The 27950-nt window shown below is 47.2% G+C and overlaps 1 protein-coding gene across 4 annotated transcripts in view; it reads right to left on the reverse strand.

Annotated features, from left to right (window-relative positions):
• Positions 1-556: 556 nt before the first annotated feature.
• Positions 557-27950, reverse strand: part of FLT3 (fms related receptor tyrosine kinase 3) — a 122090-nt gene continuing 94696 nt past the window's right edge. For all 4 annotated transcript variants that reach the window (XM_042989084.1, XM_042989203.1, XM_042989143.1 and 1 more), the window contains 15 exons: positions 27111-27214; positions 26276-26387; positions 25826-26004; positions 24447-24553; positions 24227-24359; positions 24034-24138; positions 20891-21001; positions 19481-19634; positions 17300-17382; positions 16524-16651; positions 12939-13061; positions 10428-10539; positions 9543-9642; positions 9313-9418; positions 557-1020 (listed from right to left, as the gene is read on the reverse strand). In XM_042989084.1, coding sequence (XP_042845018.1) covers positions 898-1020; positions 9313-9418; positions 9543-9642; positions 10428-10539; positions 12939-13061; positions 16524-16651; positions 17300-17382; positions 19481-19634; positions 20891-21001; positions 24034-24138; positions 24227-24359; positions 24447-24553; positions 25826-26004; positions 26276-26387; positions 27111-27214 — 1780 coding nt within the window. In that variant the 3' untranslated portion in view covers positions 557-897. The remainder of the gene's footprint in view (positions 1021-9312; positions 9419-9542; positions 9643-10427; positions 10540-12938; positions 13062-16523; positions 16652-17299; positions 17383-19480; positions 19635-20890; positions 21002-24033; positions 24139-24226; positions 24360-24446; positions 24554-25825; positions 26005-26275; positions 26388-27110; positions 27215-27950) is intronic.

Genomic DNA, 27950 nt, shown 5'->3' on the forward strand with positions numbered 1-27950 from the left:
AGTTCAGTTACTTGACCAACGTTGCATGGCAAAGAGTGGTGGACAGAGAAGTCCGGCCTAGCGGGACTGGCTTCAGGGCTCTTATCTTAACCGAGGCACTGGAAGGGAGGACAAGAGAAGGCAGACCTTCACCAAGAACCACACTGGAATGTAAGGACAGGGGCAAGTCCAAGTTTGTAAGCCTGTGGGAGGGAGGGAGCTAAGCTTCAAAGGACGAGGGAGGCTGAATCAATGGAGTGCTGCAGAAAAGCAAGCCTTCGCCAGCTGTTTGGTTCCTGGTCTGGGGGCAGGAGTCACAGATCCTTTTAAGGATCCAACAAAAGGATGGACCTTCTCAGTAGGAAAAAAAAAAAAAAAATACAGAACATTGCACACAATTTCATTAGGTTCCTCCCCTCCAGTTAAGTCTTTCCCTAAATAGACCATGCAAACAATTCAATGACAAACAACTCTAAAGAAGAAATTTTATTTTCATTCATAAAATATATCACTAAATAGCTGGAAAAGTTACATATTGTTTTAAAACATAGATTTAAAAAAATCATATCAGCTTCTCCTTAGCAAAATGCTTTTGTTTTATGTATTTACAAGAATATACTATAGTTCAGGTACACAATTTTCACTGAAGCCAGACTGAGAAGGCCTTTGGATGTGGGTAGATGCTCCAATAAAGTTAATTATCAGCTCTTCCTGCCTTGTGCAAAGGATGATGTGATTTTTTACAAAAGTTCCTTTGAAAACAAGAGTAAATACAGAGAGCTTCTAGAGAAAAGTCCAGCAAAGCAGCAGTTGAGAATATACTTTCTTTTAGTGATGAGATTAATCCTGTTTTGGTAATCTATAGCCTGTTTAAGCTGGGGGTTGAAGGGAGGAAGTCCTTAAGACTAAGTCGTTTCTCTAGGAATCTTCGACAGGAGCCTGTGGGGTGAGTAAACCCGATTCCACCTCTCTGCTGTAAGGTTGCCTGTTTTGGTAGACGGAAGGACGGTCGGAAACATGGCCATCCGTGTTCTGATACATCTGAATGTGGGAAACAAGACACAACACTGGTTACCATCCGATGATGACGTACATGTCACGGGGCTTTATTGCAAATTACTTGCTATTACCATACATAAGCCTTAGAGGATAATCTTAAGAGGATATTAATTGACAAAGCAGATTCGGTCCTTTTATTCATGGAGAAATCAAGTCGAGCATTTTATTCCCTTATTATTTCTAATCTTGGCTACAAAATCTCGATCTAGAAATCCTAAAGCTGTGCGGTAAAACCATAAAAGAGAAAGGCCACTAAGAGAGACCTGTTCATTATGCAATTAATACGGGGGACTGATGCTTGAGTTTCACTTGGGTGACTTTAGAGTGCTTTTCCAAAATGAAAGCAGTTCTATTTTTTGTCTGATGATAAAGTTAATGCACATTCATAGAGATAACGTAAGCCATATAGGAAGATGTATAGAAAACAAGCTAAACTCATCAGAGGTGGCCACCGTTATAGTCTGCTGTGCATACACAATTGTGTATCCGTAGGCTGAGAGTGTAGATTCTGGTTTCGAGCCTTATTCTGAGTTGCTAATATGTGTCCGGATGTTACGTGCGTTATATATTTTCCCTGTTGACGGAATGGGAGCACGTTCATCTTTTTGACAGCAGCCTAGCATTCCATAGTACTGATGTACCATCACTAAACTTCTTTAAAATCAACCAATCCTTTATTTATTTTTGAGAGATGGAGTGCAAGAGGGGGAGGGGCAGAGAGAGAGAGAGAGACAGAGAGACAGAGGGAGGGAGAGAAGCCCAAGCAGTCTCCATGCTCGGCGAGGAGCCGGACATGGGGTTCAATCCCACGACCGCGAGATCATGACCTGAGCCACCACCAAAAGTTGGACCTCGGCGGACTGAGCCACCCGGCCGCCCCTAACTAACCTTTCGGTGGACTGGCTATGTAACATAAAACTGCAAAGGTTACACTGGCCTCGTCTGTCTCTGGGATGAACGGGGAAGTGGCATCTCTGGGTCCAAGGGGACGCACACTTGAGTGCTGAAACACTCAGGCTGCACCGTCAGCTGTGTTTGGGAACACTATTTTCTCCAGAGCCTTACGACAAGACAAGGGTTGTCTGTTTTTCACAGTTTGGTAACTGAGCGGACCGCCTCCTACTCTTTAATTTTTTTCTTTCTGGAAAGCAGATCGAGAGAAATATCCTTTTGACCCTGGTCTGCACAATAACACTCTGCCTGTACCCGGAAGGATGAACAGGGATGATATGTGTTTTTCGGAAAGCAGCAGTTGGTCATGACCTGTTGAACCAAACGTACATCTCGGGCATTGGATGTCTAACCCTCCGAGCGAGGCTGTGACAGAAACACCAGGGACCCTTCAAACCCAACCTGTATTCATGATCTTTCATCCCCAAACCTTCCCTGCTTCCTGTGTTTGCAATTCCACTTGGCGCACTGCCAGTCCCGTGATCCAGAAGTTCTGGAACCATCTCCTCGAGTTCGCTGTGCTCCCAGAGCCAGTCAGTCCGTCCCTGGGGCGCGTTCGGGTATATCACTGCTTTTCATGTCTTCCTTTTCCATTTCTTTCAGGGATTTTTATTTACGTAATTGGTCTAACTGACGTATAAGTGACACACAATGTTACATCAGCTTCAGGTGTACAACATAGTGATTCCACGAGTCTGTATGTTACCGTGTTCACCAGAGCGTGGCTGCCTTCTGTCACCATACACTTTTCGTTACACTACCACTGACTTATTCCCTACGCTGTACCTTTCATCCTGGTGACTTAGTCATTATAACCGGAAGCCTGTACCTCCTTCACCCCTGTAAGTGATTTTTTAAATGAATTTTTAATGGCCCAAGTAATCCGTAAGTACATTCTCCTTATAAAAATTTTGAAACCCCAGCTTTCCAAGTGCATCCGTGTAAAGAGGTGGGTAAGGTTTTCTTATACTTTTGAAAATGGTGTCCCATTAAGCGACCGACTTCGGCTCAGGTCATGATCTCACGGTTTGTGAGTTCGAGCCCTGCATCGGGCTCTGGGCTGAGAGCTCGGAGCCCTGAACCTGCTTCGGATTCTGTGTCTCCCTCTCTCTCTGACCCTCCCCCGTTCATGCTCTGTCTCTGTCTGTCTCCCTCTCGAGAATAAACATTAAAATAAAATTTTTTTTAAAAAAAAAGAAAAGAAAATGGTGTCCCTATCCATAATTATGTTCTTTTTATCCTGAATCTTATTTGTGCTGTCTCTTCTTTCTTAACTGCTCTCTTCCTAGGGTGCTTTAGTGGTATATTTGTACACTGTGTTAATATACAATATTAATATACAGTGTCAACCACTTCCAGACTGGTGTATTAACCCCTAAGTCTGACCCTTACTGTGTGACCTTGGGCAAATTACTGAACCTCTCTGTATCTCTGTTTACTGATCTGCAAAAGAGGTAATGGTAGAACTTACTTCGTGAGACTGAAATGAGAATTAAATGTATTATTATGGGTAACATGTTAGTAAGTGTGCATGACGCCAAAAATGGGAGCAATTAAATTATTAGTTAAAAAAAAATTTTTTTTTAACGTTTATTTATTTTTGAGACAGAGAGAGACAGAGCATGAACGGGGGAGGGTCAGAGAGAGAGGGAGACACAGAATCTGAAACAGGCTCCAGGCTCTGAGCCATTAGCCCAGAGCCGGACGCGGGGCTCGAACTCACGGACCGCGAGATCGTGACCTGAGCCGAAGTCGGCCGCTTAACCGACTGAGCCACCCAGGCGCCCCCCCCCTTTTTTTTTTAAATTTTTTTTTTAACGTAAATTATTAGTTTAAAAACAACTTTTGGCTTTCCTGACCATCACTATTATTTTGTTTTGGGGGCTACTCTCAGTTTAATGAATTCTGCCTGTGTCAATATTAGTTCTTTTTTTTTTTTTTTAATATTTGTTTATTTTTGAGAGAAAGAGAGACAGAGAGCGAGCAGGGAGGGACACAGAGAGAGAGGGAGACACAGAATCCGAAGCAGGCTCCAGGCTCTGACCTGTCAGCACAGAGCCCGATGCGGGGCTCGAACCCATGAACTGCGAGATCACGACCTGAGCCGAAGACAGATGTTTAACCGCCTGAGCCACCCAGGTGCCCGTCTATTAGTTCTGTTCTGCTGCTTTGTTCTTTCTCTTCTTCCTCTCTGTCTCCTCATACATTGCTGTTTGGTTTTGTTTTTTTTTTCTTAGTTTCTTGAGTTGAAAGTTGAAGTCATTCATTTTCATACTTTTTTGTTTTCTAACAAATGAATTTAGAATTATAAACGTGGCTGGCTCCTACAGGTTTTAATAAGCAGGGTCTATTTTTATTTCTTTTTCCTTCCTCCTCCTTCTTGTGAACCAAAGACTTCTGTAAGCAGGGATTTTCATCTCTGACGTCAGATGTTGGGGCCTTTTTGGTTGTTCTTGGCGATGTCCCATTCCACTGCACTGAGGTCAGTTAATGTGCCTGTATGATGACAGGTACATTTATTTTGAAATTCTCTTTCCTAAGTGGACTTACGAATCCTGCTTTTTTGTGTTTTTTTTCTATTTCCATGAATGTTCTTTGTTTCTCTCTCCCCTGCTTTGTTGGGTTGATCAAGTTTTCTATGGTCCTTTTTTTATTTCTACGCTACACCTGAGATTATAATTGTTTGTTTGTTTGTTTATTTATTTATTTATTGAGAGAGAGAGAGACAGGGAGCAAGCAGGGGAGGGGCAGAGAGAGAGAGGGAGACACAGAATCTGAAGCAGGCTCCAGGCTCCGAGCTGTCAGCACAGAGCCCGATGTGGCGCTTGAACTTACTCACGAGCGGTGAGATCATGACCTGAGCCCAAAGTCGGACGCTTAACCTACTGAGCCACCCAGGCGCCCCACACCTGAGATTATAAACTATATTTTTATTTCTACACTACGCCTGAGATATATTATATTCTCTTTTAACGGTGGTTATACTCACATTTTTTAACACTTGCTTTATTCTTACGTGTACTTAACAGTGTGGCTGCCCCCACTGTGGAACCACTGCAAGATCCTACCAGACCTCTCCCTGCCCGTTAGGGAAGCACGTGTCCTTATCCTTTCAAAGAGTCCTCTGTCGTGGGTCTTCTCCCTTCAGTCCTAACTGCTTTCATCATCCCAGGGGTTTTCCACCGTTCCCGGTCCACAGAGATGGCCTTCTGGCTTTCAAAGGCAATTATGGCCTCACTTCTTTAAAAATATATAACAGGGGAGCCTGGGTGGCTCAGCGGGTTAAGTGTCCGACTTCGGCTCATGTCGTGATCTCCTGGTTCGTGAGTTCGAGCCCCGCATCGGGCTCTGCGCTGATGGCTCAGAGCCTGGAGCCTGCTTGGGATTCTGAGTCTCCCTCACTTCCTGCCCTCCCCCGTTCATGCTCTGTCTGTCCCTCTCTCTCAAAAATAAACATTAGGGGCGCCTGGGTGGCGCAGTCGGCTAAGCGTCCGACTTCAGCCAGGTCACGATCTCGCGGTCCGTGAGTTCGAGCCCCGCGTCAGGCTCTGGGCTGATGGCTCGGAGCCTGGAGCCTGTTTCCGATTCTGTGTCTCCCTCTCTCTCTGCCCCTCCCCCGTTCATGCTCTGTCTCTCTCTGTGCCAAAAATTAAAAAAAAAAAAAAAAAATTAAAAAAAATTTTAATACATAAAATAAAAAGTAATAAAAATATGTAGTGTATATATCTATATTTTAATATTTATATTAAATATTTGTATTTGTATTACAATATACAAATTTGTATTACAAATACAAATCCTTTGTATTATATTTATTTGCAATACATTATATATGATACATTTATAATACAGTTCTATATTATATATTATATATCCTATAATTTGTGGGCACTGATATGAAAGGAGAGGTGATGTGAGTTCAGGCCCCTTTCTTGAAACAGGAGCCGTGTGTCCCTTTCCTCTGCACCCCTCCCCCCTGCCGCGGTCCAGTTCACTCCCTCCTTTGCTCACCTCTGCTGCCACAGTCACCTCTTAACGGATGTCCTTCCTTGTGCTGTTTCGCTTTTGCCTCCCCAAACTTGCTTTTACGCTTCCTTTCTTCCCGATACCGTTGCTTAGCCCTTTCTATACGCTAAGCACTGGGTATGTCACAGTGAACAAAACAGACGGGGCCTCCCACGTACCCTCATGCTGTGAGTGTCTCCTGCCTGTGGGACCACGCAGGTGACGTGAAGATGAACAGTGCATGTCCTTGACCTCGTGAGCCAAGTCTAGTGATGGGAAAGCAAAACTATCACACAACACTGAGTCTCAGAGTGTCACATAGTGTTATGGGGACTCAGAAGAAGGACCCTGAAAACTGACCGGAGAAGTTACAGAGGGGGTCTTTGGAGACGAGGGAATAACTTGATCTGGCTCCTTTTTAAAAAAAAAAAAAAACGGATGTATAAGGGACACGTAACACTGGATTGGCTTCAGGCGTACGACACGATTCGTCTCTGGGTGTCTATTGCGAGAGGGTCACCACCATAAGCCCGGTTAACATCTGTCACACACGTCGTGATCTGGGCTTCGAGACAAATCTTGAAGCATGTCTGTGCATTCTGCAAATCCTCCCCGGTTCCACAAATCCTCATTGCCTTAGCACGTTGTCCGACGATCTCCCTGCTGTAAGTTGCACCTCAAAGCATTAACCTGTGTTTCCTCCGCGTGCTTCCCTCCTCTTCTCACTGGTTCCCCGGGGGCCATTTGCTTCCCGAGTCCACGATGGAGCAAAACCGGATTCTACAAAAAGCATTCACAGGCGGAGCAGGAGATGTTACCCCAGGCACGCTGGCAAGGCCTGTCTTCCCACTCAAGAGACGACACGTGGCTGTGCTCGGGAGGTGTGAAGAGAAACCACGGAACGGCGACACAGGAGGAGCCAGGGTCTGCTCGCAGTGGGCACGGCTGCGGAGATCATGCCTCGCTCTGAGGTGCCCAGCCAAGCGGGCAAGGGGGGCCTGAAGTCCAATCTCTGCTCTGCGCCCCAGGCTTCTAGACTGGAGCCCACTGCACCAGCCGGGGGTGAGAGGCTCCCCACGGGGGCTGGGTGGATGAATGTCTCCCTGGCAGGGACACTATTTTGTCATTTACCTAAAGGAGCTACAGCGGGCCATCAGTGGCTCTGCGACGGGTAGGGAAAAGAACTTTCCATCACGGAGGGTCAGGGGGCAGAGAGGAAGAGAACCGGGGGGGAGAAGTTGAAGGGCTGTCCCTGAGCTTGGATACCCTCAGCTGAGTCATCGTCCGTGGAGACCTTGCCAGTCAACAATCCCTGATATGTCGAAGGCCCCCTGAACAGAGGGAGAGGGATTCGGACGTCCTGGGGGCATGGGGACAGAGGAGAGCTGCACACCGAGTCCAAGGCGGTCCTGAACAAAGCCAAGGGACGGTTCGGCCGCAGCGGACCCTCCACCCTGGCCCGCTACCTTTATAGTCTTGTTTTCCTCCGTGTTCCCCCACTCGCCCTATACTTTAGCCACAACCATTTGTTTTCCATTCGCCTCTCTCACCTGTGAACCTTTACTTCCGTCACTCATCCAGCCTGGAACACGCCACCAACCCCCCATCCCCCAGCAGCCAAAATACTACTCATTCTTCCCAAAATTCTAGCGCAAATAAGACCTCTGTGAATCCAAAGCCAGCTCCCCAGCCAGGGAAAATTACTTGGTGCTTTCTCTTTGCCTCAACAGCTCCTTTGTTGTTTTCTCTCCACGATTCTTCTTTCAGTTTCTCTTATAGCGTCATTAACTATTTCCGGGTTATCTACTCGATAGCCCTGAGGCTTTCCATCTCCCCTGACTTTCTGGACCTAATTCCCTGACAATATTTTCGTTTCCAAATGTGATTTTTTTTTTCAGGGGCGCCCGGAGGGGGCTCAGTCGGTTAGGCGTCCGACCTCGGCTCAGGTCACGATCTCATGGTCTGTGAGTTCGAGCCCCGCGCTGGGCTCGCTGCTGGCTGTGCTGATCCTGCTTCGGATCCTCTGTTCCCCCCTCTCTCTGCCCCTCCCCTGCTCATGCTCACTCTCTCACCAAAACAACAACCACAACAAAGCCCAGAAACAAACAAGCAAACGGACGAATGATCGAATGGGATTCTTCGAACACCCTGCCAGGAGGACAGGCCACACACGACCTATACCCAGGTCTCTGGAGAGGCCACAGAATTGAAAACGGACTCAGTAGTTTAGACAAAGAGCACAGACAATCCATGTAAAGAGTCAGGTGCCTATGCAGCTAACATTTATTAACTACCAAGTGCCTGCTGTGTGGGAAGTCTCTGCACATACATCAGTTTATTTACTCTTTAGACCTCCCCAAAGTAAGATCTGTTAGTCCCGTATTTCAGACACGGAAACTGAGAGCCAACGAAAGATTGACTTAATCGAGGCCTGTAAGATGTAAATGACGGAGCCAAGATCTGAACCTGGGTACTGGAGGTCCAAGGTCCCATCCTTTGTCCACGGCCTCTAGAGGATGGTTCCGTTCACTACGCCAGGTTGTATTACCGGGGAGAAGAGTTAGCAAAGGGATTCCAAGTTCACAGCGCTCAAGGATCACCCGGCGTGACAACCCATTTTACAGGTGAGAAAAGTAAGACCCAGAGGAACGATTTGCCGTAATGCACACAGCAATGAGGAGACCGCGTGGTAGGACTGGGATTCGACTCTCAGGACTGCAGGGCAATGTTTCCTCCACGATACTGTATTACATGACCGAGTCGTGTGATTACTGCATGCTGACGGTCGGTGGCAGGGGTGGGGCGGGGGGGGGGGGGTGCTCAGGGATTCAGTTTTATTTGGTTGTCTAGTCCTGTGCACTGGACATTTAATTTCTCAATTGGCCGAAACCTTTAGGGAGAGCTTCCCCCGCCCCCCCGCAAAAAAAAAAACAAAACAGTTACCAATAAATATATCTCACCCCACACAACTTTTAAAGGGCAAACGAGACAAATGGCGGTGAGAAAGACAACGTAGTATCTTTGGGTCTCAGGAAGCCAGCGTGTGTTCTGAGTTATCGCTTTCCTTTCTAAGGACGCCTTTTCAAGTTTACTTGTTCAGAGAGAGACAGCACCAGTCGGGGAGGGGCAGGGAGAGAGGGAGGGAGAGGGAATCCCAAGCAAGCTCCACGCTGCCAGCACAGAGCCCGATGCGGGGCTCGAACCCCCGAACTCGGGAGGTCACCACCCGAGCCGAAACCAAGAGCCGGCCGCCCAACCAGCTGAGCCCCCGGGGCGCCCCTCCAGCATCGCCTTGTCAAGCAGGGTGCTGCTACCTACCGCTTCTTCTGCGTCGGCCAGCTGACATCCTAAAAACGAGGTCAGGTTGGGGAAGGACGGCCGTTTCCTCGAGTCAAAAGCCCAGCAGGATTGCATTATAAAGTATCTGTCAAAGCAAGAAGAGGAGGAGTAAGGAGAGGAAAGCTGGACCAAGGGAAGCGGAGGCCCCGTACAGCTGCTCAGCTGTGGCCTGGCTATTTCGGCCACCTTGCCCTGTGATTTGAACTTACATTTCTTCTGTAGCATAAAATGGCTGGTCCATCTTAAATCCACTCTGGATGAGTTTATAGAAGTTAGCGTCAACCGGAATGCCAGGGTAAGGATTGACACCTGAGGAAAACGTTAGGGAGGAGAAACCATCTCATTCGTTTCTTCATTCACTCAACAACGAACAAGCACGGACCGAGAGCTCCCGTGGGCCCGACACTGCTTGGCGTGAGGCTGTGGGCGGGGAGAGTCACGACTTCTGCCCTCCGGCCGGTGGGTATAGCCCGGTGGGGGTAGACAGACCTACAGACACCACAAATAAAGCACGAAATGGGGGCGCCCGGGTGGCTCAGTCCGTTAATCATCCAGCTTTGGCTCAGGTGATGATCTCAGGGATCGTGAGTTCGAGCCCCGCGTCGGGCTCTGTGCCGACAGCTCGGAGCCTGGAGCCTGCTTCGGATCCTGTGTCTCCCTCTCTCTCTGCCCCTCCCCTGCTCATGCTCTGTCTCTCTCTGTCTCTAAATAAACATTGGGAAAAAAAATGAAAACCAAAAGGGGGCGCCTGGGTGGCTCAGTCGGTTGAGCTTCCGACTTTGACTCAGGTCACGGTCTCGCGGCTCGTGAGTTCGAGCCCCGCGTCGGGCTCTGGGCTGATGGCTCAGAGCCCGGAGCCTGCTTCCGATTCTGTGTCTCCCTCTCTCTCTGCCCCTCCCCTGGTCTCTCTCTCTGAAAAATAAATAAACATTAAAAAGAGTTAAAAAAGAAAACAAACGTGAAACGGCACACACTGCGTAGAGATAAGGACGAGCCAGCTCTGGGGAGCATTAGAGGTCACGGGTCATGCACCCTGATTTAGGAATGGGATAGCGTGTGGGGGGCAACGGCTGGCAGCAAACTGCGAAACTTACCAAGTGAGAATATTTCCCAGAGTAATATTCCATACGACCAGACGTCACTCTTTATGGTGTAGACCCCTTCAAATAAGCTTTCGGGAGCCATCCACTTTACAGGGAGACGGGCCTGTGCGGAATCCAAGAGGGGACCGATCAGTGGTGATGGGTGGTGAACGGACTGAACGACGCGTGTTTCTTTTCTCTTATTAGCCGATAATAAAGTGTATTTTCTTCCTAAAGCCGCTCTTAATCCTTAATTGAGGAGATCATATTGCCCAAGGGGAAGTGTTTCACTTTCAAATCAACATTCTAATAATAGGCTTAAAAAAAAAAAAATCAACCGGTATCTCTTTAAAACTCCTCGTGAACAAAAGGCTTGTGCTTGGAAATGGGTAAGTGTCACAGCAGACACCATGAAGGAGGAACCAGTCAGGTGACCAGAGGTAAGGAGATGCTGGTAAATTAGTGGACGACCTTCTTGGAAGGACTTTAGTGGAAATACCACCTACAGGAATGTGGTGAAGGGAGCACACGCCATCTCTTCCAGGAATGATACCAGGCTGGCTTCTGTGGCTTTAATAATTTCCAGGAGCACGAGAGGCGGGTTTTGAGTTAGTGCAGCCTGGGATCGGAACCAAGACGTAGGGGTGGATAGGTTCCCGGGGTAGAGTTTTTTGTAGTATTTTCTTTCTCGTGAGTTGAGCAGCCCCTCACCACGCACGTTTAACCTGCCAAGTGAAATCAGAGCTCGAAGGGTACTTTGCCGACTCAGTCAGTAGAGCCTGCGCCCCGACCTGGGAGTCACGAGTTCGAGCCCCACATCGTGCGTAGAGATTATTGAAGGAAATACAAACAAAACAAAACAAAACTGAAGCTCAAGAAAGAAACCCGATTTTAAATCCTGCACAAACCGATGAGCTGGTAAAACCAAACAGGCCGGTCTGGCTAATTTGATTAATTACACGGATTAACCGAGGTGCCACATGAAATTCACCTTCCCACGTAAGAGACTGCCAGCTAGTAAGGTTAAAAACTGCACAGCCACACAGAAGCTTTGATCATATTTATGATTCAGCTCCAACGAGTGAGGTATGGATCTAACATCAGCCCGGATGGTTATTTGATGCTAATGGGAATGCAGTTTAATTTGATTTTTAACGTTTATTGGCCGTTTCCCCCGGACAGGTGCTTTCATGTTGGTTTTACTGGTTTATTCCCACAACAACCCCAGTGAGGGAAGCGTATAATCCTCACGGGAAACGCTGCACGTGTCCCAGCGGTTATGCACAGACTTGGGGCTCAGCCCATCCGTGCTCTAATCCACGTGCTGTGTAATCATGGGCAGAGTTACGTTTCTGGGCCTCGGTTTCCTCATCCCCAAGAGAGGTGCTTTGAGGACTAAATGAATATATGTAAAGCACTTAGAATAGTGCTAAGCACACAGTAGGCACTGTGTCAGCACTCGCCGTTATGATCATTTCACAAGTGGGGACAAAAAAAGCACCCAGAAATTCCAAAACGTAAGGACAGGGGCTTAACTCCAGGTGTTGTAATTCTTACAGCCACGTTCTTTCACTGCACAAATTTATCATTTAGTATTTCTAATAGTTCTCTTATAAATAACACATCGGGGGGCACTTGGCTGGCTCACTCAGTAGAGCATGTGACTCTTGATCTCAGGGTTATGAGTTCGAGCCCCACGCTGGGTGTAGAAACTACTTAAAAATAAAATCTTAAATTAAAAAAAAAAAAAAACAAAAACAGGGCGCCTCGGTGGCTCAGTCGGCTGAGCATCTGACCCTTGGTGTCGACTCAGGTCATGATCCCAGGGTCTTGGGATCAAGCCCCACATAGGGCTCAGCGCTGAACCTGAAGCCTGCTGAAGACTGGCTCTGTCCCCCTGCCCCTCTCCCCTGCGCGTTCTCTCTCTAAAATAAAAATAAAATAAAATAAAAAACCCATATCTGTCCTTAGGGATTTTTTAATTTTTTAATTAATTAATTAATTATTTAATTTTTTAAATTTTTTGTATTCAGTCATGTTTTAGGTCTCCCTGTGTGGCAGTCATAAGATGCTAAACATTCACTAGCTAACATTTACGTTCAATGTTGTGCCTTTAAAGATTTTGCATTTAACATTTAATTTATATGTCGTACGTAAAAAAAACGTTTTATGGTAGCTATTGCCAAATCCTGCGATTGGAAACATGACTCCGGTCACTTTACAGCTCCGGGAACTGTAGGCTCAGGTAACGGGTTTTGTTTAAAGTGTGGCTTGTGCTCCAAGGTCCCTACCTGATCTGCTGTGACAGAGGTGATGCTCCTTTACTCGGCTTTTATTACAGCTGGGATATTCCCTGAAGCTACAGAAAAAGCTGTCAAGCCTAAGAAAGCTAACTGCCGTGAGCAAGTGTTCGGACGTGGCCGTGACTCAAACACGCACCACAGTGAGTGCGGCTGTCTACTGTAACAACGACAAAACACAAAGCGACGGCATAAAAAAACGTGTACGAAGTAGCAGCCTCACATTGCCCCGGATAACGTAGTTGGAGTCACTCATGATATCTCGAGCCAGTCCAAAGTCACAGATCTTCACCACTTTCCCGTGGGTCACGAGCACGTTCCTGGCTGCCAGGTCTCTGTGAACACACTATAAAGAATGAAATTGGGGTGTTATTTACTGTGATGCAGATGATCACCGAGTGCAAGCTTTCTTCCAGGTTCAGGGTCGGCGGGAGTTACAGAATGTGGGGTTCACCCAAGTGTCTTCTCTTTCCTGGGCCACGAGCGGTCATCACGCTTGCTTCGTGGCACCGACTGAACACGGACGGCCCAAAAGACAGTAACAGGGCCCGCTGTTGAGTTCCGGAGGGGATTTTCAGAGAGTGACTTCCAGCACTCTGACTGCGGGGCGGAGAAAACGACCTCTTTCCTGACCGGTGCTCTCGACAGCGAGAGTACTGGCAAAGAAAACAGTTGGAAGATGTGAAAACAATAAGTTTGGGAAGGAGGACTGAAGTGCAGTGGGGAGCCCCTGGGTTGACAGATGACAAGACAGGAACCCGAGTGGTCCGGCAAGAGAATTAACTCTAAGAAAGAAGGTATTCAAAGGAACAGGGCACTAAGGAGTAAAGGGCCAAAGGGGCTCTCTCTTCAACCTTGAAAAAATGAAAGCAAAAACCCAACAGACTCAAATCCCTCTAGCTCTCCTTCCTCCCTAGCCGGTGTTCTGAGAGCGCGGTCCTCGGCCTGTGGACTCCGCTTACTTTGCACCCACGTCACTACCGGGCCCCTGCAACCTGCCTTCCTCTTCCCCAACGCCTGCCAACTGCTTTGGCCGAGCCCCGAGGTGCACAGCACAGCCCAGCAGAGCTCTGCGCTGACCTCCCGTCGATAACTGGTCCTGTTCGGCAGCCCCTCCTTCTTCACGACCTTCCTTCTGTGAATCTGGCCCCGTTCACTGGCCCCTGGTGGAACCTGTTTCTTCCCACGGCCCCATGCAAGCCTGCTCTCATTCCCCAGCGCTGCCCCCTCTCGTTCCACATCCCCCCACCCCCCAGCCGCTTCGTCCAAACCTAGGGAGGCAACCGCCATCACCCAAACCTCAATTTCCAACCCAAACATGTCTCTTTTTTTTTCTTTAATTTTTTTTTAACGTTTATTCATTATTGAGACAGAGACAGAGCATGAGCAGAGGAGGAGCAGAGAGAGGGGGAGACACAGAATCCGAAGCAGGCTCCAGGTTCCGAGCTGTCAGCATAGAGCCTGATGCGGGACTCGAACTCACACACTGTGAGATCATGACCGGAGCCGAAGTCGGACGCCCAACTGATTGAACCACCTAGGCACCCCCCAAACATTTCTCTTGAGCTTCAGATAGGGATAGGCAAAAATCTACTGGGTTAGGACCCTACCCTGCTGCCCAAGAGACCTCACTATGCCACACATTTAACTCATGACCTTTCTCAGCGGACTTCCTCCTGATTTCATGTTCCCTGCCCGATCCCATGTTCCCTGCTGGTTTTCCTTTGCCTCAAACATCTCCTCTAGCCCAAGCCTGGGCTCCTTCCACAAGCTTTTCCTGCACCGCCTCCCCTCCCCCCGGGTCTGACCTGCCTGTGCCTCGCCTGGGTCCCCAGGACTTACTGGAACGTGAATATTTACCACACTCCAGTGTTATCTTTGATTTGCACATCTGCTCGTCTCTTTCTCCCCTGTCAGGGATAAGAGCTGACTCTATTTCAGCACCTAGCACGGTGCCCCAGGGCTCAAGTAACGTTTGATGGGGTCACGGAACCTATGGGGAAACTGAGGAGCAACCAGAGACGGAGGGAGAAAGGACAGACCGATGCAGAGGAGAGGGCCTGAAGTGAAAACATCGGGACAGGGTCTAAGAAACTGGAGAGTCCTCAGAACATTCTTATTATAACAAGCCCAGAGGGGGAAAAAAGCAGTGCCCCTTGACCTCGTTGTGAGAAGTTTGAGTATTTACTTAAGGACAGGCAATCAAGCTCGATGCCCTCCGAGGTCCACAAAGACACTCACGGAAGCCCTACTGTGGCCGCGTAGGTGAACTACAGATAAAGCAACTATCTGTACACTTGAGACAAGAGGAGTCCAACAGCCAATAGGGAAGATGAAGAGAAGAACGGGCCTCAGAGAGGAGGGATGGGAAAATATTACAAGATGGGATTTTTTTTTTTTTAAACTATTGAGCAAGGATGCCCACATTTGGAAAAGACGAGCCAAGAAGGTAACGTGCCCTTTAATACGCATGAGGAAAACAAAACAAAACCCCTGAGCGTCTAACTGGAGTTGCGTTAAACATACAGATTAACTTGGACAGAACTGACGTTTCTGGTAAACGCAGAGTCTCTCCTACATGAACCCGGTGAAGCTCATTCAGGTCTTCCCCCTGCCATTGAATAATGTCTCACGGGCTTATTCACGGGGATCTTGCAGATTTCTGGTTCTGTTTATCTCAAGATGCTTCATAGGTTTGGTTCCTATTATGAAGATCACTTTTTCCTGTTCTTCAAAGCTGTAGATTTATTTCACGTTAATCTTTTTAAAACTGAGATAGACTCGACCTATAACATCATATTACAGCAAGTGCTTTTTTGAAACATAATTTATTGTCAAGTTGTCTAACATACGGTACGTAAAGTGTGCTCTTGGTTTTTGGGGTAGGTTCCCGTGGTTCGTCGCTTACGTACAAGCGCCCTCCTCAGTGCCCATCGCCCACTTTCCCCTCTTCCCCACAGCCCCAGAAAGTAATTTTTTTAAAGAAAAAAATACAGTTGAAAGCCTTCTCTCCAAATTCAGGGCGAGAGGAGGCAAGAGGAGGGATGTGGCGGAGAGAGGGAGAAAGAGAATGAAAATTCAAAGGGAAAAGAGGAGGGAAGAGTTTGGGAAATAGAGAGAAGGTAAGGTGGCCTTCGGCAGAGACGAAGGACAAGACGGCAAGGACAGAAAGGAGCCAGAGGAATGGCTTTCATCTGCTTACAGGCAGGAGACATTTGAAATGTCAGAGAACAGGACTGAAAGCCGGTTGCAGAAAGAATGCAAAGTGGAGATAGAAACCGTGGTTTGTGGCAGGATCCACGGCCTGGATCTGGGATTAGCGGCAGAGGAAGCCGGGAGGGCCCAGGAACGGTGCTGGCCCGCAGCAGGGCACTGCAGAGAAGGCAAAGGCGGAGGTGGGCAGAGTGGGGGACGGGCTGGCCCCACAAGCACGGCGCATGGTATTTGAGCCTCCATTTACCCAGGGCCAAATGCCTGAACAACCTGAACTGACCGTCCAAGGAAGGACTGACTCTGTACACCTCGCTTTGACCGCCTATCTGGAAGTTTCAGGGGACTTTGGACAGCCTGGGAGGGCTGTGATAACCATTATCTAATAAGGGATCCCGGGGCCTTCATAACTGTAATTCGTCAAGAGCTGGTGGGAAGAAGCATCTAGGCGGCTCCCACCGTGAAGGGTGTGGTGGCTGGGGGTGGGGAGGGGCGAGACTTTAAGGGATACAAGTTAAAACAAACCAGAAAAGGGAAAGCACATCTCATTTCCCAGATTATCTTGCTGCCGTTAGTTTCTTCTTCACAAGGCGCTTACCGACTTAAATTCCAGAAATTCCATTCCCTTGGCAACTTGATAGGCGAAGCAGAGAAGATCTTCAAATGTCAGCACGTTCAAGTCCTCTTCTTCTTCCAGCCTCTTTTGGTTTTCATATTCGATTTCATCTGTAAGACAGAACGGGTCCTCATGTTTTCCAGAGTCTATGAAGTTGTCCCAGTAAAGCTCCACGGGCAGTTATTAAAGTCACAGTGAGCGGGGGCACCCAGACTGCAGAAAGAAGCTATCACCGCACGTCTCTGGTGGCGTTGGGGCTAACCCATTTATGCCAGAAGCTGTGCCTCATTTTACTGTTGTCCCATTTAATCCGTCTGCTGGTCCTATGAGAAAAGCATTATTGGGCCTACTTGACAGATGACAAAGTTGTGGCTCAGATGGTGACATAATTCATCCAGTCTTCCAGCCAGGAAGTGAAGGAACCCCAAGGTCGACCCAACTTCTGTCTGATTCCAGAACTCGTCATTTTTCCACTTATCAGTACTCGGTGGCCCTAATAAATGTATGACTTTAAAAAGAACCACCTGACCAAATAAGATAGCCCTCAGTGTTTATTAGCTGCATACTGACGTAAAATGCACAATATACGAACCATTGGCTTTTCACCACCTTTAGAGCAAATATGCATTAATAAAGCCTACAAATGACATTAGCAAAGAAAGTCGTGTTTCGCGTTTACAAACTTTTAAAAAAATAGCTAACAGAATTCCTGTATCCGTTTCTGTTGTAAGGTGCTACTAATTACAATAAAATATTACCTTCAGATTGAAATGAGTTCCCGTTGAACCCTGAGATGTGATCCAAGTCCTGGCGTATCTGAACTTCTCTTGAACCAGGCATGCTATTAAAAAAAAATTATTTCGTTATTTATGTTCTTCTTCTGAGTAGACATTATATTTAAAAAAATTACAATTCATCAAAGAAATGAGTTCCAGTTATAAATGGGCTTTTAAACAAAAAGCACAGCATCCATTGGTCCATTTTTGGCGCACGGGGGCGTTAAAAACACGTGTGGAATTAATTGGGCTTGGCAAGTCTCACTAGGAGAGGAGTGATCCCCACTCTCTGTATAACGTCCTTACAGTTCAAAGAGGACCTCAGTCGGTCCTTGCCACAACGCGACAAGCTGGGTGTGAGAGTCACATTTCACAAAAGACTTGGTGAGATAAATGTGATTTGCTGAAATCACGAAGCTAACAAAACGTACAATTAGGACTCAGGCCTCTTCTGTTTCTAAAAGCTCACTTTCCCTGGCGTGCCTGGGTGGCTCAGTCGGTTGAGCGTCCGACTTCAGCTCAGGTCATGATCTCGCAGTTCGTGGGTTCGAGCCCCGCGCCGGGCTCTGTGCTGACAGCTCGGAGCCTGGAGCCTGCTTTGGAGTCTGTGTCTCCCTCTCTCTGCCCCTCCCCTGCTCATGCTTTGTCTCACTCTATTTCTCAAAAATAAATAAATGTAAAAAAAAAAAAGTTAAAGCTCACTTTCCCTACAAAAACTCATGTAATACGGATCTTCCATAAAGACTTCTAAGTGTTTTACCATCCTTTTGTCCTCAAGTTGGTCTTTGTAAATAAAGCTCATTTCCCTTTCCCGTGAAATTAATAAATAGTAACATCGATAATCTCTTTTACGGTTATAATGTAAAATTCTTCACCGAGGAATTCTGTGCACATTGTATACAAGGATGCCATTTATTCCTGCGTACAATTTCACCCCAATTTACAATATCCCTATCTTTGGAAAATGGCATCCTTTCAGACCACAAATGTCCGTAAATTGCTTCAGTGGATTTAATATCCCAGTGACCAGAATGAATCAAAGGCCCTGTTGAGCAGCATTACTTGTTACTAACCATGGAGTGCTGATCACACACATCCGACTCATTAAGAGACTCTATTCTAGAATACAGATGACATTATGGAATTTTCTCAGTTTTCGAATATGAACTGAGAAACGAGTGTGGAAAACAAGATTGGGGTGACGGGTATCAATCGGTTAAGGGCAAGCGTACAAAGACGCCCCTGGGGATCTCCATGGGGCCTCCCGGCTTTAAGATGCTAGGTCTCCGTCTCAGACCTTAGAAGGCCAAAGGCGTGCACTGAAAGCTACACACTTAGAAATCAAGGCTGGAATCTCAAACGCACCCTCCAAAAGTCGCGCAGTAAAGACAAAAGTCTCTAACGATTGTGCCTTTAGAATAAGGGAGATTCCGCATATGGCAAGGAGACAGGGATGCACTGTGGATTGAGGAATCATTCTATGAAGAATGGCTCAGAGAAAGGTGTTACACGATGTTCAAGTAATTAGCAAGAAATTCCCAAGGATGAGGACCAAAGGATCACCAAACACCGATAGCCCTCGTTTATACACACCACAACAAGAAATCTCAACAGGACTGAGAATCACACAAGCTCCCCATGGATGGCAGAATATACAACAGGGGACACAGGGACAAATGTTACCGCTTCTTAATTTTGCCCCCATCGCATTACGTCAATTGATCCGTTCTAATTTTTGAAAATCCAATTTATGAGTTCAGAGCAAAAGTCCCAAGACCTGAACTACTCTCAATGAGTACGTGGAAGGCTTTGGAAAAAGCATTCATTCTTTCAACTGGGATCTACGTGTCATCCAGCAGACCTGAAAGACAGAATAATGCACTCTTCCCAAAACTGAGCCTGGGTCCAGGGGTGTGATTCTGGCACAGGTGGACGGAGACAGCTACAGTCCCTGCACCACGGGAAAGCGAAAGGTCTCATTGTTCCAATCAGCAGAGAAAACTATAGCAAAGATAAGTGGCCTTTCTAGATCTTAGAACCCACAGAGCACACAATGCTGGACTACGGCCTTCAGAGAAGACTGGCCAGTGGGGGGTGTTTAACCATCATATTTTGTCTGTGTTCTACGACATATAATTGTGAAACCTTGACCCCGTCTCTTACCTGGAATTTGGGTATGATTGGAAAGCGGGGTAAAAACTGAAATTGTGCTCCTTGAAAATCTCCGTCCACGTCCTGTGAAATTTTTCTCTCTTATTTCTTAGGTAGTTGAGAAGATCACCATAGCAACAGTATTCAAAAATCAAGTAAACTGGTCCTGAAATAGTGAGAGTTTGCATTACAGGCATACAAATACCAAATAACTTTTTCAGATGTCTGTGTGGCAGACAACATAATCTAAGAGAGCCTACTTCTCCCCTGACTTTGGGAGAGTACAACTCTGAGCTTATCTCTTCTTCTTTTTTTTTTTTTCTTTTTTTTTTTTAAAGTAATCTCTATACCCAACATGGGACTCGAACTCACAACCCCGAGATCAAGTCACACTTGATCGGCTCCACCGACTGAGCCAGCCAGCACCCCTGAGCTTATCTCTTTCTGCACAATTCAATTCCAGCTTTTTGCTCTAACTCCTTTGGAACGCGGTATCGTCTTGCCTTCTGCGTGGGTGCTAACTGCACCTGTTGCCTCGTCAATAACTACCGGCCACTTGGATTCCCCAGTTTGCAACTGGGAATAATATGCCAGCTGCACTGTGGGCACTTGGCAAATATATGCCGATTTGCCATTTGCCGAGGAGGGAGAAATATATCACAAGCATCCTCTCAGATCCATTTTCTCTGTTTCCCATTTTTTGGTCCCGGTCCCAGAAGGAAGGACGCTTGAGCACATCCTTCAGGCATTTCTTTTCTTTTTTTAATGCTTATTTATTTATTTTGGGAGACAGAGAAAGCGTGTGCAGGGGAGGGGCAGAGAGAAAGGGAGAGAGAGAGAATCCCAAGCAGGCTCCACGCTCAGTGTGGAGCCCGATGCCGGGCTCGATCCCACGAACCGTGAGATCGTGGCCTGAGCCAAAATCGAGAGTTGGACACTTACCCGACGGAGCCACGCAGGTGCCTCCCGTCCTTCGGGTATTTCTAAGCAGAAGTGAATCAGAGCGCATGCTCCGTTGAATTCTGGGAAAACGAAGTCTGAAAGCCTGCCTTGGCTGTGCTTTATTTGGAGCCACCCAAACAGGACAATGGCCAGGCTCTGCGGCCATTCTCGCCACTGCGTTTAGGCCAGTTTCACGGCCGGGGGAGAAGCTCCATCTGAGCAAGTAGAATGAGATACCACAAAGTGTACCCGCAGAAAAGTTGCTGTTTTCGAATAGGTGAAAATTATGTGGCGTCTCCCCCTACAGAGAGGCCTTCTCTATACTGACCTATCTGATTTCAGAGGGTTCAACGTCTAATTCCACTTGGGTTTGGGGACCCACACTGTGACTGAGGAAAGAGGAGAAAATGGGAACAGGTGTCCTCTGGGTCTTCAAGCTGAAATCTTTTTGGTGAGATGTTTTTAGTAGGAACTGATTACCTGACAGCGTGCAGGCCCCCAGCAGATTTACGATATTCTCATGGTTTCCCAGGTGACTCATCATTTTGAGTTCGGACATGAGAGCCTCTCTTTCGGAACTGTCTGCTTTTTCTGTCAACGGAAAAGTGTACAAAATGTAAGGCTAAAGAAAAATAGGTATTTTAGGTCATATAATAAACGAAAACTTTCTCCAGTTCGAATTTGCATGAAAAATCGTAACGCGTAAGACGGTCCGCGATTGTTAGTAATAAGAGCTTGTGTTGAAGACAGAGTTTCAAAGATTGCGTTATAAAAGTTGAGCCTAATAACGAGCCTTTCCCCTGGATGTTCCTCTACCCACCAAAAATAGAAATCTTTCTAGTGGACCCTCAAAAAATCGAAATACAACAAAACAAAATACATGAAAAAGTTCGGAAGTATGCTGAAGGGAGAAACGTAACTTCTTTTAGTTGTTTTGACTCTTGGATTTGTTGGGGATGGAGAGACAGGACAGGAATGTCGGCAAGGGTGGCTGGCTCCAGTTCACGGCCCTCAGGTCTAAAACCTTGTATGTGTCAACAGGTCCAATGGTGAGAAGGTCAAAGAGACCAGTTCCCACTAACCAAGTTCTCGAGAGACTCGTTAACTGATCATGAGAGCTACCAAATAGGCTAGAATGCATCCATTGGACAATGCATTCTCCCCCTGGAGATAAGCCTAGATAGCTCGGCAAATTATCCTCATAATCTTGCTTAGAAGCATAGCGTAAGGGTAGTTACTGATAAACTCCCAGGTCTCACGTCAATGAGACTGATGTGCCCGGGTTGGTTGGGGCACCCCTGCCCGGGAGGGTGCTGGAGCCCTAGAAGCAGGGGCAGGGTCTTTGGACTTCCCTCTCCAGGTATCAGGCACCAGGCACCCACTCCACTGGTAACACCTTCTTTCCTATAGACGCGGTAACTTTTCTTTACATTCAGTGAAGACTTGACTAGGTATTTCCAGGTGTCATTGCTTTGTCTTGGGAGACATCCTAGCCTGCACGGTAGCTTTTCCAGAGCACTGATGCCATCCATTTTGATTTAGTGAGCTGTCGGGGTTCTCTCACTGGGAGTGGGAGTGAGATGCTCCGCTGTGAGCGCTGGGATCCCCTGGTACCTTGTGTCTTCTGCTTCATGTTTTAGAGGGATCTGTAGCTTTCAAATCCCCATGTCTTGCCCGTCACGACCAAAATAATATCTTTTATGGTGTGCTTAACTTTGCCAGAGCACTTTCATACCCCGTGACCTGACTTTCATTCGTTCTTACCCATTCATTCACTCATCCACCCCTTGAACAAGTATTTACTGAATGCCTGCTGTGTATGAGGCGATGTGCCAAGCGATGGGGGAAGGAATGATAGCCAAAAGACACAGCCCCCGTCTTCTTGGGGTTTAGAGTCTCCTGAAAAAGGGAGACGAGTAAATAAACAAGTACAACCCAGTGTGGTAAGTGCAACGTGGCAAATGAATAGAAGGGGGCTGTGGGGTCACACAAGAGGGACGCCTAACCGAGCCTCGGAGGGGGGTGGAAGCGGACCCCGAATGCCTGAGGTAAGGTAAGAGACAACCAGGCGACTTCACGGTGGGAAGGGAGGGAGAACATTCCACACTGAAGTAACAGAACGGGCAAAGATCCAAGTAAAAGAAAACGCAGCAGAACAGATACAACCTTGGCCCTCACGCGCCTTACGGACCAATGTGGCAGATGAGACATTAATGGAGTAATTAAGCAAATATGTCATCCCCACTGTGATACATCGCATGAGGAAGAAGGCCTACGGAGAGCTAACTTACAGCAAGGAACTTGATCTCTGTGGTGTGAGAGAAGGCTTCTCTGAGGAAGTGATATTTCTGCTGAGATCTAAAGGAGGAGTGGGAGAGAACCACGTGAAAGGGGAAGGGTGGGCAGAGGGATCAGCCTGCACATAGGCCCTGGGATGGGAGGGAGCACGGCCCTCTGGAGGAACCGAAAGCAGGCAGCCTCCCAGTGAGCGTGAGGTGGGGAGGGTGAGGTGGGGAGAAGGGCAGCCAGATGCTGCAGGGCTGTGGAGACTCCTTCGGGAGTAATCGGAAGCACCGGAAGTGCTAAGTGGGGAAACCAACCGGTCTGCTTTGCATTCCATAACCGGCACTTGGGCCTCAACACTGAGAATCCAGAAGGAGCCCGTAGGGCCTGCCTGGAGGGCCGCTGCAGCCATTCTGGAGACAGAGGTTTGGCCCGGGGTGGTAGGGAGGTGAGAAGAGGGTGGGTTCAAGGAACACGGGGCAGGACACCAGGCAGGGACAGCCTGTGGGGTGCTAGAACGGACCCGGTTTCAAGGATGCGGCCTCGGTTTCCGGTTTGCCCAACTGTGGGGAAGTCATTGGCCAGTCGTTGGCCCTCGGCACCGATCACTGAGCGGGAGCGTTGATGGAGGGCCACGGTTGGAGGAGTTCAGTTCGAATTAGAGAACCTTTTGAGATGTTCAGGCATTTGGACATAACCTGAGGCTCAGAAGGGAGAGCAATTGTGAGAACCCCTGGTACCTAGACTAGAGCCACGGCGGGGGGGACACAGATAGCCTGTAGTGAGCACGCACGGTGCAAAGGAAGGAGGCAAGCCTTCACCAACAGTTGGTGGAAGACGAGGAGCCAGCAAAGGACTGTGAGGCAGTCGGACTGGGAGGAGGAAAGAGGCCCGTGAGACTTCGTTTGTTGGAGGTTGCTGATCGCGGCAGCAAAAGCCAACCAGAGGGCTCTTGCTGAGCCAAGGACGCTAGGGGGAGGGATGGCGGGGGAGCCACAAGTGGGAAGTGAGAATGCAGAGGGCTTCAGTTGGTTCTTCTGCCCAGAGTCTGTGTCACAATGTAAGAAACAACATCTGCCCGTAATAACAGTACCCCCTAACATTGAAGCTGGAAACACCTAACAAAGCCAGAAGAGGAAGAAGAGGTGGACTTTTGCATTCGTGACTCGGATTTTATACTCACGACTTGATCGACACCAACCCCAGCCCAGTCCCCTCTTAGCCTTGAAAGTGTGGCACGCGGTAACCGTAAAAATGCTGCAGACGAGGAGAAGAGGAGGCGGGAGACGATGCCTCCCATTTTTGCACACCTTTGTGGGCGCCGTTCCACCTTACCGTACCTTTCAGCATTTTGACTGCCACCTGGATTGAGACTCCCGTTTTACTAATTCCGTAAGCTGTCGCGTTCATCACTTTTCCAAAAGCACCTGATCCCAGTACCTTCCCTGCAAGATAACGGTGGGCGAGGGCACGTTAGAGACTTTCCAACAGAACGGAAACGCTGTGGAAACATTTGGACCATTGGATTCTCACCAAATTCTAAGTTTTCTCTTGGAAACTCCCACTTGAGATCATATTCATATTCTCTGAAGTCAACGTAGAAGTACTCATTATCCAAAGAGCCGGTCACCTGCACCATTTGCAGCTGGCTTTCGTACCTAAATTGCTTCAGAGATGAAAATAGTGGGTCCATTAGCAACAGGCAGTTCCTCAGAAATAGGAAACAGGGATGGATTTTTACCTGTGCGTTTACCTTTTTGTACTTGTGACAGATGAGCATGGTTAGAACGGCGATGAAGGGAAGACAAAGCCCAAGGGTCGCATAGAACAAGATGTTGTCTTGGATGAAAGCGAAGGGCACTGAAAGGAAAGAGAATCACTGAGCAGTGAACTGGATGGGGTGGAAGCTCACTGGATTTTCGCACATCCTGTTTGAGAAGCCATCATTTGCGGTCCTTACAAGCACCTGACAAATACTCGCCTCCCCCACGGAAAATCGGGCAATGTCCCTGTAAAGGACAAGTTCCCTTCCTAGAAAATTTTGAATGATTTCAATCCCGTTCTTAAAGATCACGTACTAGGGTTATACCAATTACATCTGTTTAAACCCACAGGATATTCAGGTCAGACATTAAAAGAAAGAAGTTAGGGGGCACCTGGGTGGCTCCATTGGTTAAGTATCTGACTCTTGGTTTCGGCTCAGATCGATCGCACGGTTAGCGAGACTGAGCGCCATGTCGGGCTCAGTGCTGGCAGTGCAGAGCCTGCTTGGGATTCTCTCTCCCTCTCTCTCTGCCCCTTCCCCCCATCACGCATTCTCCCTCTTTCTCTCTCAAAATAAATAAATAAACTTTAAGGATAAAATAAAATAAGGGCGCCTGGGTGGCTCAGTCGGTTAAGCGTCTGACTTCAGCCCAGGTCATGATCTCGCGGTCTGTGAGTTCGAGCCCGGCATCGGGCTTTGTGCCGACAGCTCAGAGCCCGGAGCCTGCTTTGGATTCTGTGCCCCACCACCACTCCCCCCACACCCCTGCCCACCACCCCTCCTATACTTGTGCTCTGTCTCACTCTCTCAAAAATAAATAAATGTTTAAAAAATGTTTTTGAAGAATAAAATAAAATAAAATAGTTTGTGTTTTCTGTTCGAAGGTATCGTATGCATGGGAAGTTAGTTTTGGGATGCTGGTGATTTTAAACTATGTGTAGGCAGGCAGGTTTCAGACTTGCTTAGGTTAGAAGGGTTGTAAAAAACAAACTAGAAATTATAAAACAGCAGGCTAAAGGAACATAAAGAGATTCATCAAAAGAGAAAATGGGAGAGACCCCAAATCACTACATCGGTTTCTCTAGAGTTGGATCTTTTGGTAGATACTTCCCATCCTGGGGGTTTATGGTTCTACCTACATCACTATAACTCATGAGTCATAATAACGTAAGGAGAAGTCCCTCTGCCCCTAAATTACAAAACAGCCTATGTTCGGTGGGGGATTCTTGCCTGACTCAAGAAAGACTTGTGTCACACCTGAACCTGTACGCTTTTGGAAAATTCCCCAAATAAAAGCCAACAACAGGGACTAACTTCTAGTGGGGAATTCCTGAAGGTGGTTCCTTACAAGAGCACCTGCTGTGTACCTGATGAGTTTAAAAGGATTGTTTCACAAGATGTGCCAAGGGAATTGTATGCACAGCACTTCACCAGGAATCCTTTTACGGCCTCACTCATGTTAAGAGTACTGCTTGATACCCATTGTCCAAACACTTTTCTGTTAGCCGTTTTATTCCAAATGCCTTCTGTGATTTCCTCTGTGCAGCTGAAAAGAAATGGCAGGGAAGTTAGGCAGGCGGGGCCTAGCGTCAGATTGGAAGTTAGGGTTTGTCTAGTGAGCTTTAAAAGAGATTTCTTGGTTGTAAGTTATCAGAGACAATCTGTGACCATTTAGAATTCTAGCTGACTCAGAAGGTAAGCATTTTAAATACTGCATCCCTTCTTCTTAAATCGTATTCACGAGCAAGCGTCAATATGCCAGAGAGAGTATGAGTTTTATGTTCTTCCAACATAAGAGATACCAATGTCCTCATTACTTGGGAGACTTGTCTGAACACTTCTTCCAGATCCAAGATGGTAATGGGTACCCATCAGAGGAGCAAGAAGCCTGACTTGCTGACGATCCCTCGACTACCACCTGAGGTTTCCCTGTAGAGAAGAACATGTAAAATAAGCTCACGTGGTATGGTACTTTCCAGAAATGGCCTCAGCGTTCGCTTCATCTAGGTTGCCCATCTACTCCAAGCAGTTTGTGCGTCTGGGAAGGTGTCTCATATGCCGGATGACTCAAGACCTCTGGTTATTCCCTTTTTTGCCCCTTGGGTGGAACTTTCTGTCCAGACAGCCCTACCACCCATGTGCAAACCACTACTTCCCCACTGCCAGGCCCCTCCTGTAGACAGCTGAGATGTGCTCATCTCTCTACCTCCAAGAATCAAAACGATTCTTAGCTTCAGGAGAGAAACATCTATAAAAAGTCCAGTGAAATGTACTCGCATCTTTTCATAGGCCAAAGGAACAAAAATTACTAAAACAAATAAATGTCAGGTAATAGGACTTTAAGCTGTTCCTTCACATGACCTTTCAAAGTACCAAAGTCAATAAGAGACCACAAGAAAGTACATTCAGAGAGGACATGGGAGAAGGTATCTTAGCCTCAAAGATGAACACAGAACAATTATCTATCTATCTATCATCTATCTATCTGTAAACAAAGCCAGTAGATTTGAAATAAAATTTCAACATACTTCAGTATATAACAATAGCTTATGGCATCCCTTCTAAGCCTTTACTTAGCTCTTTCTGGTCATAGTTAATACACAAGTAAGCAGTGATAAGATTAAAGTGAAATTTCTTGACAATTTAACTTACTTCTTATGTTCAGCGTGAACATTTTCGTGAATTCGGCATCATCGTTTTCTGCATGAAATATGTATTCTCCTGGCTGGTGTTTATGGTTGCAGAACTTAGATATGCTGTTTGAAAAAGAATTAAAGATACACTTAGCCAGATCCTTACAGGAGATGCTGAAATGAATGTCAGCGTGCATGGACGTCTTTCTCGAGACTCTCACTCCCTAAAGTCCCGTGGACAGGTGTCTGTATGCCAGGCCCTTGTTAATCTAAGTGTGGTGTGGTCCACAGCCAAGCAACATCAGCATTGGTATTATCTAGGAGCTTGTCTGAAATACAAAATTTTAAGTCCCACCCCAAACCTACTGAGAGTCTGCATTTTAAGATGATCTCTATGTGATTCATATGCACGTTAAGGGCTGAGAAGCCCTCGTCTAGGCTGGGGTTCCTAAGAGAGACAAGAAGGTTCCTGCCCCCACTCTTCTACATATTCTGGACTAGTCTGACTTCCCAGAAATATGGAAGAACCTCTATAGGCAGAGGAGACCGTAATCCCCCTGCTTCCTGAAAAGATGGCTCTCTGACATTGGCCCAAGGCGGGACCTATAACCAACCCTTGACTCACATAGCGATTAACAGTGATATAGGCTCAAATCCACTGAGTTTGTACAAAAATCTTCCGGTGGCTCAAGCATCTCTGCGGATTGCTCATCAGCCACTCAATACACTTAGACATGGAAAACTTGATTTTGGAGATTATCCAACATGCCTACCAGGTACATGGGGTGCTCCATGTTGGACAGTGTAGGAGAGATAGGGGATCAAGGAGCTGTTGAAGACGCCTTCGTGCATTGTAGAG

Source organism: Panthera tigris, chromosome A1, assembly GCF_018350195.1.
Source record: "Panthera tigris isolate Pti1 chromosome A1, P.tigris_Pti1_mat1.1, whole genome shotgun sequence".
NCBI classification, from domain to species: domain Eukaryota; kingdom Metazoa; phylum Chordata; class Mammalia; order Carnivora; family Felidae; genus Panthera; species Panthera tigris.